At 38.4% G+C, this 12,620-nt stretch overlaps 1 protein-coding gene across 3 annotated transcripts in view; it reads left to right on the top strand.

Annotated features, from left to right (window-relative positions):
* GYS2 (glycogen synthase 2) overlaps positions 1–12,620 on the top strand; it is a 60,816-nt gene that overhangs the window by 42,234 nt on the left and 5,962 nt on the right. For all 3 annotated transcript variants that reach the window (XM_021673828.2, XM_021673827.2, XM_021673829.2), the window contains 2 exons: positions 7,282–7,408; positions 12,175–12,270. In XM_021673828.2, coding sequence (XP_021529503.2) covers positions 7,282–7,408; positions 12,175–12,270 — 223 coding nt within the window. The remainder of the gene's footprint in view (positions 1–7,281; positions 7,409–12,174; positions 12,271–12,620) is intronic.

Here is a 12,620-nt window from a genome sequence, read left to right as displayed (position 1 = left end):
TACCTGCCACTTACCAAAATAGTTTCAGATTGGCAGATAGCTGTCTGATTCTATGAGCAATTGAATAGGGATTCCTATTAATAGGGATAGGGATTCCCCAAATGAAAATTGCCCATTAAATGCACCTGTTGGGCAGAAATGACTTCACACTGGTACTAGTTTCCGCCAGTTCCTGTAGGTTAGGAGCAGTTGCTGCAATAGATCCAGAGGGAAGGCAATTGGCGCTGTCAGTCAAGATCCCTGGGGCTAAGATCTCTAGAAGGAAAGCTGAACTGTATTTCCAGGGCTGGCAAATTTATAAAGAAGGCAGCCTCAGGCTGAGTCCATGAAGACTGTCTTTAAATCCTGGCCACTTATCTAATTTGAAAATTCACTGCAGCTGTCTGTACCTCAGTCTTCTCATCTGTGAATGGTGATAAAATAGCCTTACACTCAGAAGTGTGAAGATTAAATTAGACATAGGCCAAGCATGGTGGCTCCTGCCTGTAATCCCAGTAACTCAAAAGGCTGAGGCTGGAGGATCACTTGAGGCCAGGAGTTCGAGGATGCAGCCACCTATGAAAGTGCCACTGTACTCCAGCCTGGGCGACAGAGTGGGAACCCGTCTCAAAAATAATTCATAAATAGGTGCTGCGTTTAACAGCTTGGCACATAGTAAATACATAATAAGTATTAGCTTCTTTTAGTAGTTAACCCAGTATTTGACACATGATGGGAACTCATTATTTTTAGAAGAGAGATGTGAATAGAGTTTGGTGAGAGTTGAAGAAAGTGGATTTATCTTCACCTTTAGGATTTGGTAAGACGTTTTATAAAAGAGATGACATAGTAGCTAGATCTTGATTAATGATCAGAAATTCATCATGCAAATAACAGGAAAGAGGACTCACCAGGCAGAGGAGAAAAAGTAGATGAAAAGGCACAGAGATATCAAAGCACTTGACTTTCGTAGGGTGAGTGAAGATGAAAGTTTGTCTCATAGTTTATGTCTATAGAGCTTTAGTTGTGAATATATTGAGATGTTCATTTATTATTATCATAAGGCAGCCACAGACATACAAAAACATAAATGTACAGCACCTTCCTGACATTTACTATATACTCAAAGCACTGAGAGAACTCCCATCAATTCAGAATCAGGTATTACATTTTATTAACAGAATTCTTTTAAAACTTGGCAATAACGTAGGCCTGTGCCGAGTAAAGTACCTACTTAATCACCTGCTTACTTTAAAAACTCTGTAGAGTGGTTCTAAACTCTCAGAGTGCACTGATAGGTTTTTGATATGAATGTCATGTTTGATTCAGCAAACATTGCAGATTATTTTGAGTTTGAATTTATCATTTTTGCCTTAGCTGAGGAAAGCTCAGGCTGAAGATTTCAGGTTTTGACTCTGCGCTGCTACAGTGTAAAAATTAACTTCCTGAGACATTACTTCTCTCTGAGAAAAAATAGAGTCAGACAAGTTTTTGTCCATTTCTTGTTTTGTTTTTCCTACTGATCTAGGCAGGGCCTGCTGAGAGCCAGGAGCTTTCCTGGGGACTTTTGTATACAGGATCTCATTTAATCCTCTTTATAACCTTGAACTGACCTCTAATATCCCTTGCTCATCCCTGGGCTTCTGCAATTGGCTGGTTTAGGGCCAGAGCAGCTGTTTTCTTATTTTAGTTTTGCTGTCATTCTGTTCGGCTGGAAGCCAAACAAATAAACCATGGTGTTTTCATGTTCCAAAATGGGCTCTGGACTGTGCAACTTTTCCTAAGCTTGGAAATGCTGAAGTAGACACAATGCTTTTCAAATCCCTCTTTCTTGTTTTTTGCCAAGAGAGTACAATGGGTTGCCAATTTGTTGATGGCCCGGATACAGTATGTGACAGTGTCTGTGTCTTTTGTCTCTTTTTGTAGTGCGGTACTTTGCACACAATAAAAACTCAAATCATGTTCTATGAATGAAAATATTTTTATTCACTTTTACTTTGCCATTTTGTGATTTCTGTGATTGAATTCTTAGGTACTAGGGTTTGGATCCTTTATCATTTTATTTCTTCTGAAGTTTAACTGATCTTCTTATGGATCTGCTGAGATATAACTAATGTTTATAATGTTATAATGTCCCTATAATGTCCTTGAGGATCCAAAGAGTAAAACTTTTCAATAAAACAAAGATTTAAGAATTTTTTTTATTTTGAAACAGAGTCTTGCTGTGTCGCCCAGGCTGTAGTGCAGTAGCATGATCTTGGCTCATGGCGTCCTCCGCTGCCTGGGTTCAAGCGTTCCCCTGCCTCAGCCTCCTGAGTAGCTGGGACTACAGGCACACACCACCACACCCAGCTAATTTTTTTGTATTTTAGTATAGATGGGGTTTCACCATGTTGGCCAGGCTGGTCTCGAAATCCTGACCTCATGATCCGCCCACCTCAGCCTCCCGAAGTGCTGGGATTACAGGTGTGAGCCACCGTGGCTGCTAATTTTATTTACTTTAATCCTTGGCATATGATGAGATTATAAAGTGATAAAATCAATTTAAAATTGATAATTTAATGGCCTCTTTATGTCTTAGCTTCTTTACCCATTGCACAATGTCACTAAGATTAAATGAGGTAATTTGTAATATATAAAATGTTATACAAATATAACGATAATTGTTATGTATCCAAATTAGGGTTTTTCTTCAAAGTTATCTCTTCTTAAGAATGTATACTCGTTATTTCATGAATAGACATGAAAAGGGTACTATGCTTGTGTAAAAGTAGTTTGTCTTCTTTCTCTCTCTTTTTTTTTTTAAGACGGAATCTTACTCTGTTGCCCAGGCTGGCATGCAGTGGCGTGATCTCTGCTAACTGCAACTTCTGCCTCCCAGGTTCAAGCAGATTCTCCTGCCTCAGACTCCCAAATAGCTGGGATTATAGACGCGTGCCACTACACCTGGCTGATTTTTGTATTTTTAGTAGAGACGGGGTTTCACTGTGTTGGTCAGGCTGGTCTCGAACTCCTGACCTCAAGTGATTTACCTGCCTTGGCCTCCCAAAGTGCAGGTGTGAGCCACCGCACCCAGTCTCTATTCTTTCTCTTTCTCTTTCCTTTTCTTTTCCAGAACAATTAAGTTCTAAAGCCATTAGGTGGGCAACACAAGGTAGGTATCTGCACTGGAACAGGGAGGGTGCTGTGGAAGTTCAGAGAAAGGCATCAGAATCCAAGTGGTCTGAGAAATGTTGACACAAAGAGGAGCAGCCTGAAGCAATATCAGAGCCAGAGTGGAGAGAGGAGGGCATCTGTGCATGTGAGGGAGTGTGTGGAGAAAGATTAGTTACACAGAAGAAAATTGACCCAATATGTAGCAAATTAAAGGTAGCAAAAACCAGGGGTGTGTGTGTGTGTGTGTGTGTGTTCTTTGTCTACTCAGAGCATTTGGGGGAAGTAATAGGCCAATGACAATGAGCACACCTAGTAGCCGGGTCTTGATTTCTAAACACTATTCGCTACTAAAGAGAACCAGGGCTGCCTTTGGAATTGGCTGATTCTAGAACGGTGACAGGTAAAAAGTACAAGATGAGCCTGGAACTTCTTGTGTCAAAAATCAAAGAAATGCTCAAGGAACAATGAAGACTTGTTAAATATATACAGAAACAATCTTGAAAGGGCTCTCACTGGCCAGATCATGGACAATTTGAGTGTCAAAATAAATAAGGATAGGAAGGAATTAGGATGCATTGAATGACATAAGAAATCAGAAGTCCAATACAAGGAGTAATCAAAAGTTTACTTAGGAATGAGATATTTACACAGCTTCAAAATAACTGCCCCAATGCTTATTAATAACAAAGAGAAAAGCCAAAAAGTGGAGAAGCCAAAAAGGCTTCAATCAAGAGATCAAAATAAACATCATCATTAATGAAAAAAATAGAAAACCTTTACGGCCTGATTAAAATGCAATGAAAAGAACACAGCATCACTTCTGCGATGTATCTGCCAAAGATGTGTAACTTTAATTATGAAGAAGCATAAGACAAACACACATTGAGGAACACGTATCAAAATAAATAGGTTATAGTCTTCCAAAATACATATATTATATATACGTATATCTCATATATCATATAGTCAGGAAGGCCAAAAAAAGCCCATGAACTCTTCCAAATTGAGGGACTCTAGAGGGATGTGACAACTAATGCAATATGTAATTCTGAACTGGATCCTTTGGTTTAAAAATCATTATTTGAATCATCAGAAAAATTTAAATGGGGTTTAAGGATTATAAGGTATGTATCAGCATGAATTTCCTGATTTTTATGTTTATGAAAGATTATGTAAGAATGCTCTTGTTTGTGGGAAATATACATTAAGTACTTGGGAATGCCGGGTATCAAGTCAGCAGTTTATGAATGGTTTTGAAAATATATTAATTCTCTTCATATTGTACTGGGAATTTTCTGTAAATGTGAGATTCCCAGTACTTTTATATCAGATGTTATTTATTTTCAATAACCCCTTAGGTATGGCTGAGACTGAGAGATAATCTAATAATAGCTCAGTGAGAACTGTAGTAAGTGGGAGAAATAGGATAATTCACATGGTTAGCAAGTTAAATAGCTATTGTAGTCACAACTTTCCAATTATAGCCATGCTCTCATCATTAGTAATACTTTGTGCCACTCACAATGTAATGGCTATAGATACAACACATTTTAAGGCTAATCCTGAGCTATTAATATTTTTCCATCACTTTCTTGAGTCCAGAAATCAATGCACAGTAAATCAAGCCATGATTGTAGTATTTGCCTATTTTCATTCTCTAAAAACTCTCACTGCTACCAAGGCCATTGTCAACCTATCAATGTGATATCACTGAATTTGGAGACAGATAGAATAGTAGGAACCAGAAGGATAAAGTAGCATGTGGGCAAAATATGGGCCAAAAAACAAACAAACATGCTAGGCAGAATAGCACATTGTGTAGATTAATTGACTATATAGAATTCACAATAAGGAGTGTTGTATATATACATGTTGATAGACTTTATTTTTAGAGCAGCTTTAGGTTCAGAGCAAACTTGAACAGCAAATACAGAATGTCCCTGCTCTTGTTTCTTTGTTTGCAGTGTCGTCCCAGAACTGGCTCATACAGGTGCACAAGAGCCAATAGTTAAATGTTCAGAGACTTTATGAGACAGTTTTAAATGCAGCTATTGCTAAAATTACATTACGTAAACTTAAAAATAAGTCAACTATATTAAATGAAAGGTAACGCTCAGAATTAATCTCATCCTAATTATTTACTGCACATTACCATGACCTATGAGGCTCTTGATGTCTGTGAGATCTTTATGGTGCAAGTGCTTTATAATGATGTGTTACTGCTTTCCCTGTCTCTGAATTCAGCAACATTAGACTGGTAGCTTGAAAATGGCCTTGGTGGTAGTGGGAGTATTTTTAGAATGAAAACAGGTAAACACTACAAATCTTGGCTTCATTTGCTTCACGTTGATTTCTGGATCTGTAGTTTTTACATTGTGAGTGGTAAAAAAAACTATTTTCTCTGTGTTCAAAAACTAGTATCTGACCCAGAAAAGAAGTCACTTGCATTATTGATGAGCTTGTGAAGTTCCAACAAAGGTCTCTGTTATTTCAGCTCCTTCTAACAACTAACAAAGGAAATCAACCAACATTTATGTCAGAGCTACATTCAGCCATCAGTTGAGACCATAAATTGGTTATGAATACAAAATTTTGGCAAAAATAAAAATAGCAAATTGTGATAATTAATTGACTATATAGAGTTCACAATAAGGAGTATTGTCTATATCCATTTTTAATAGACTTTGTCTTTTAGAACAGTTTTAGGTTCACAGCAAAATTGAACAGAAAGTACAGTGTCTATTTGCTCTCTGCCCCCTCACATGCACAGAACCCCCCATTATCAGCATCCCACAGAGCAGTGCATTAATTCTGATAGATAGATGAACCTACATTGACATAACTATCACCCAAGATCCATCATTTACATTAGGGTTCACTCTTGGTGTTGTACATTCTGTGGGTTTTGACAGATGTATTCATCATCATAGTATGATACAGAATAGTTTCACTGCCTTAAAAATTGTCTGTACTCTGCCTATTCATCACTCCCTCCCCCCTAACTCCTGGAAACCACTGATCTTCTTACTGGTTCCATAGTTTAACTTTTTCCAGATTGTCACATAGTTGAAATCATACATCATGTAGCATTTTTGGATGAGCTTCTTTTACTTAGTAGTATGCATGTATGCATTTACGTTCCCTCTATTTCTTTCCATGGCTTGATAGTTTATTTCTTTTTAGCACTGAATAATAGTCCATTGCCTAGATGTACCACAATTTATTTACTCATTCACTTATTGAAGGACATATGTGTTTCTTCCAAGTTTTGACAATTAAGAATAAAGTTGTTATAAACATCTACATGTTAAAACATCTTTTATTATTTACTAACTGTATATACATCATTTACATCGTTAAAAATTATAACAAATATATGTACTAATATATATTTATACTTCAGTGTCTCAGCTTTTAAATATTTACCAGCACCCCACTGCTTAGAAGCTATGATAAACACTTTGGCTTTTACTCTGGGTAAAATAGGAAGCCACTGAACAACTTTAATCAAGGGAGTGGCTGACATTTTTAAGGGATCGGTCTAGCTGTGTTGATAGAGACCCTAGTGGAACAGAAAGAAGCAGGCAAGTATGTTAGGAGGTGACGGCTTCTAGGTGAGAGAGGATAGTGGCTTGCATGAAGTCCTCTAGCATGATGTAGTCTAGATGACATTCCTAGAACATCTTCCCTGTGCCTTAGTTCCATTTCACTTGAATAAGTCATGCTTAAGGCATGTGAGAGTGGTCCGTTATATAGCTCCCTCTTTCCTGCTCAAGTTGGGAACAAATTGAATAAAAGACGGGAGCAATTAGATAATCAAATCTAATCTTTATTGCATGTCAAAGCTGGATTGGAGGACATAGTTTAGTGTGAGAGCAAAAATGAGCAGCTAACTCCTTATCCTTCAATCTAAGCCTTGGAATCTGAGAGAAAGTTAAATATGTAGAGTAGACACTTTTACAGAATGGAGAGAGGAGAACAAACCACCAAGGCTTTTTTCTTTTTCTTTTGTCTTATCTCTTTTTTCTTCATGAATCTAGAACACAAGGATTTTATGGTACAGTACTGAAATAACCAAATTAAAGATTTTTTCACATTACTTTCTTCTTTTTCTTTTTTTTTTAAATTAGAATTTTCTTTTTTCAGGTGATTTTGCACCCAGAGTTTCTATCCTCCACCAGTCCCTTACTACCTATGGATTATGAAGAGTTTGTCAGAGGTTGTCACCTTGGAGTATTTCCATCATACTATGAACCCTGGGGTTATACTCCAGGTATGTGTCATGTATAGAATGTGGAATGTTTGGATTTTGTTAGTATATTATTCTATGTGCATATATATAATATTCAAAGTTGATATTAAATTTCTAAGATTTCATTTCTTCAGTTTTAAATTTTGGTTGAGTTTCTCTCAGGGATGAATTTTATGGTTTGTAGATGATTACTTAAGAACAAAGATAACGATCATACAAGTATACCACAGTTTGGAAATATTTTAGGAGGTATGTGAGATATTGCCTCATTGAATTCTAAAGAAAAAGGAATGTATTATGAAGATAATATATTATTTAGCTTTCTCTATCTGCCCCCTTTATTAGTGTGAAGGAGAAATTGACTATAAGTAGGATTAATATAAGAAATAATAGTCTAGCAATGTAGTTCTTCAAAACTTATTTCAGAAGAATTTTTTTCTAAAAATTTAAGGGCTGTATTTAATATGTAATAGGGAACACAGTCACATGGTAGGGAAATAAATGTAAAAAGGTGTACAGTGAAAAGCCTTCTTCACATTCCTGTGCCTCAAAATAATAGGTACTAAGAGAGACTAGCAATTCAGTGCAAAGTATTGTCAACAATGACATCATTCCATTCAGAAACTCCTCCTTCACCCTCCTTCCTTATTTTATTTTATTTTATTTTAACAGATGGTAGATTCTCTTATCCACTAGGTATTTTTATTTTCTGGACCCTACTAGCATCATTGCCATTAGCATCAAAGGTGATCAATTTGGGCCGGGCTCGGTGGCTCACGCCTGTAATCCCAGCACTTTGGGAGGCTGAGGCAGGTGGATCATGAGGTCAGGAGTTCAAGACCAACCTGACCAACATGGTGAAACCTCATCTCTACTAAAAATACAAAAATTAGCTGGGCATGGTGGCACACATCTGTAATCTCAGCTATTCAGGAGGCTGAGGCAGGAGAATTGCCTGAACGTGGGAGGCAGAGGTTGCAGTGAGCCAAGATCATACCACTGCACTCCAGCCTGGGTGACAGAGTGAGACTGCATCTCAAAAAAAAAAAAAAAAAAAGAGAGAAACCACAGGCATGGTGGCAGATGTTTGTAATACCAGCTACTCAGGAAGCTGAGGCAGGACAATTGCCTGAACCTGGGAGGCGGAGGTTGCAGTGAGCCAAGATCATACCGCTGCACTCCAACCTGGGTGACAGAGTGAGACTGCATCTCAAAAAAAAAAAAAAAAAAAGAAATTACAGAAATTAGCTGGGCATGGTGGCAGATGTTTGTAAGTCCAGCTACTCAGGAAACTGAGGCAGGAGAATTGCTTGAACCTGGGAGGCGGAGGTTGCAGTGAGCCGTGATCATGCCACTGAACTCCTGCCTGGGCCAAAGAGCAAAACTACATCTCAGTAAATAAATAAATAAATAAATAAAATTTTAAAAAAGTGATCAATTTGTATTTGTACTGAAATGTCTAATTAAAAGGGAAACAAATACTTTAAATACATGCCAATGCAAAGAATACAATAATAACTTTTCCATCTCTTATTAATTATTAGAGATTTTTCTGCCCAATATAAATAAAATTTCACTTGTGATTTTATTATTTCTTTGGACTGGAGTCTCACTCTGTCGCCCAGGCTGAAATGTAGTGGCATGATCTTGGCTCACTGCAACCTCCTTCTTCTGGGTTTAAGAGAGTCTCATGCCTCAGCCATCCGAGTACCTGGGATTACAGGTGCATGCCACAACGCCCAGCTAATTTTTGTATTATTTTAGTTGAGATGGGGTTTCATCATGTTGGCCAGGCTGGTCTCAAACTGCTGGCCTTAACTGATTCACCTGCCTCAGCCTCCCAACATACTGGGATTAAAGGCATGAGCCACCGCACCCAGCCTCTTCACTTGTGATACTTAAAAACTTCAGAAAACGTTTTTATTTATAATGGAGATAATAAATTTTACCTTTTATATCTCAATGTCATCATTAACATAAAGCTCAAGTAAGGAGCAGCAGAGGCCAAGATGAGGTGGCATAACAGGCTGAATTATGAAGAGGAGGAAATTTTTCTATTATTATTATTATTTGAGATGAATTTTTACTCTTGTTCCCCGGGCTAGAGTGCCATGGCGCGATCTCAGCTCACTGCAAATTCTGCCTCCTGGGTTCAAGTGATTCCCCTGTCTCAGCCTCCCGAGTAGCTGAGATTACAGGCGCCCACCACCATGTTCGGCTAATTTTTGTATTTTTAGTAGATACGGGGTTTCACCATGTTGGCCAGGCTGGTCTCAAACTCCTGACCTCTGGTGATCCAATTGCCTCGGCCTCTCAAAGTGCTGGGATTACAGGCATGAGCCACCGCGCCCAGCCATTATTTGCATTCTTATCCTATAATTAAAATACAGAACTTAAACTTCTACAAAAATAGAATCCTATGTTATTTACAGCAGGAACAACATTAGAGATGTACGTCTTTGGTCATGAGGTCCTTTTCCATTGTTCTAGGTTTCACCGAGCATAATTTGCCAGCAGCTATAAAAACTTTAACATTTCTTGGGAAAAATAGACAAAGGATTGTCTTGAAACGTGACATAGCAAATGTTTGTATCTAACTCCTCCAGGTATCTGTCTTGCAGATCTAAAAATGGTCTACTTTTGTGAAGGTGGTATCTTCTTACTTGTGAAATGTCCACATGAATATCTCAAAATGCTTGCAATTGGGTATCTATCTTTTGAGATACATAAAGCACACATTTCACTGTTGAACTTAACACTTTGTTTTCGACCTTATTATTTCTAGTAACTCAGTTTACTATTGGAAGTATCATGGATAGAGGAGCACACAACCAAATGCATGAGTGACTGAGGCAAGTGGGAAGTCCTTTCTGTCAGGTCAAAAAAATGTTATAGAACTCACAGCGGCTGTCCACCACAATGTCATTTTATAGGGCAAAGTTACACTTAACCCAAAAATGATAGGGGAGATATAGCTAATGTTTTAAGATAAAGGCCAAAGAAGGTGTTATAAAAGATATTATAAATAGACCAATAAGGGAGTTTCTGGAATACTCCATAGTGAATGAGTCAGTCTGTGTTTTACATCATCCCAAGGGAGCTGGCCACTCTTCCTCTAACCTACAGTTTTAGAAAGAATGCGACTTTTGTTGGCATACATTTAACTTTAGCATATTAGATAGCGCTCTAATTTTTTTTAGAATAATCTTTTTATGCGTTACTAGATCTAACTCTCTCCAGAAAGTATTCATCAAAATGTGTTTTCAGAGAGCCAAGTAAATATAAGCACTTATTTTATTAAATTAATTTGATGAATATATACTGAGCTTCATGGGTACCTGGAATTTTACTACATAGTGAATTGATACATATAAGAATACACATAAGAATATAAAATTTTCATCATCCTTGGCGAACAAACACAGGAACAGAAAACCAAACACTGTGTGTTCTCACTCATAAGTGGGAGTTGAACAATGAGAACACTTGGACACAAGGAGGGGAACATCACACATCGGGGTCCATGTGGGGGGTGGGGGCAAGATGAGGGAGAGCATTAGGACAAATACTTAGTGCAAGTGGGGCTTAAAACCTAGATGATGGGTTGCTGGGTGCAGCAAACCACCATGGCACATGTATACCTGTGTAACAAACCTGCATGTTCACCACATGTATCCCAGAACTTAAAGAAAAAAGAAAGGAAGAAAGGAAGGAGGAAAGGAAGGAGGGAAGGAAGGAAGGAAGGAAGAAGGGAGGGAAAGAAGGAAGGAAGGAGGAAGGAAGGAAGGAAAAAGAAAAGAAAAAGAATAGGATATTCTTCAACTCCCAACTCCCATAGAAGGTGGAGCTGAATCCAGGAGGAAGTCTGAGGAAATAAAAATGTGTAAAAAGGGAAAAAAAAGAATATTTCTGGAGACGAGTTCCAAAATGTTCATCAGACTCTCAAAAGGGCTGAGAGTCCTCATCTCACTTTCCTCCTCTGCACCACCTGCTACTAAAATTAGAGAACCACAACTCCGTAGCTATATAGCTAAACCAAGGGGAAGCATTTGCAGAGCAAGAGATAAGGCTGCTGTCTAAATTGTATTACTTCATGGGAATGGGAAGATCTTTTTTCGTCCATCTCCACTCACCAACCAAGGGTAATTCCATTATCAAATATAAATTCTTCAAAATACAGACATCCTTGAGACTAGTAAAAATTTTTAAGATGTATCAATTATTTCCTAGAAAACAGATTTTGATTAAAAGGTGAGGGAGGACTGAAAGAGATCATCCATTTATTGAGCTCCTGAGACAGTGGAAGGAATATATGCCAAGAGAGATTTAAATGGAGGAAGAATCTGGTTGTGTCCAAAATGTATTTAACCTACTCCATAAATTTGCCAAGCACATGGAAACAAAGCCTAGAAAGAGGCTAAAAACAAAACCAGCTGAGATTGAAGGTGTAGTAGAGCCTGGCAGTTCTGCCCAAGGGTTCTGCAGCCGGGCACCTGACTTCAAATCCCAGCTATACGATGAACCTTGGCTTTGCAAAGGTAGGCAAGTTATTAATTTCTCTGTGCCTCAATTTCTTCAGCTGTAAGACGGGGATAATGGTAGCCCCATCTCACAGTGTTGTTGAGAGATTAAATAAGTTAATGAAACATGTAAAGAGTTTATTGTTGTGCCTGACACAAAGTGAACACTGCCGTTATTAGGAGGACTAGGGCCTTTTCTTCCTCTGAGTTCATACAAAGATACAGGCGCTGGTCTGAAGCGGAGCTTTGATCTGTTTCCCCTGGCAGCTGAATGCACTGTGATGGGGATCCCCAGTGTGACCACGAATCTCTCCGGGTTTGGCTGTTTCATGCAGGAGCACGTGGCTGATCCTACTGCTTACGGTGAGGTTTTTCATCATTAACCCAACCTGGGGAGATGTGACCTCAAAGCAAACAAGGCACAGGGCCTTTACAGAGCCCAACTCTAAAACTATCCTGATAATAAACTAATGTTTTTATATTTCTTGTTTAACTAAAAGTTGATTTAGGCCGGGCACGATGGTTCATGGCTGTAATAACAGCACTCTGGGAGGCTGAGGTGGGTGGATCACTTGAGATCAGGAGTTCGAGACCAGCTTGGCCAACATCATTAAACCCCATCTCTACTAAAAATACAAAAAAAAAAAAATTAGCCGAGTGTGGTGGCACATGCATGAAATCCAAGCTACTCAGGAGGCTGAGGCACAAGAATC

Source organism: Aotus nancymaae, unplaced genomic scaffold (genome assembly GCF_030222135.1).
Source record: "Aotus nancymaae isolate 86718 unplaced genomic scaffold, 86718_ANA_hifiasm-v0.15.2.pri h1tg000016l, whole genome shotgun sequence".
Taxonomy (NCBI): domain Eukaryota; kingdom Metazoa; phylum Chordata; class Mammalia; order Primates; family Aotidae; genus Aotus; species Aotus nancymaae.
This window is presented reverse-complemented; position numbering and strand designations above follow the sequence as displayed.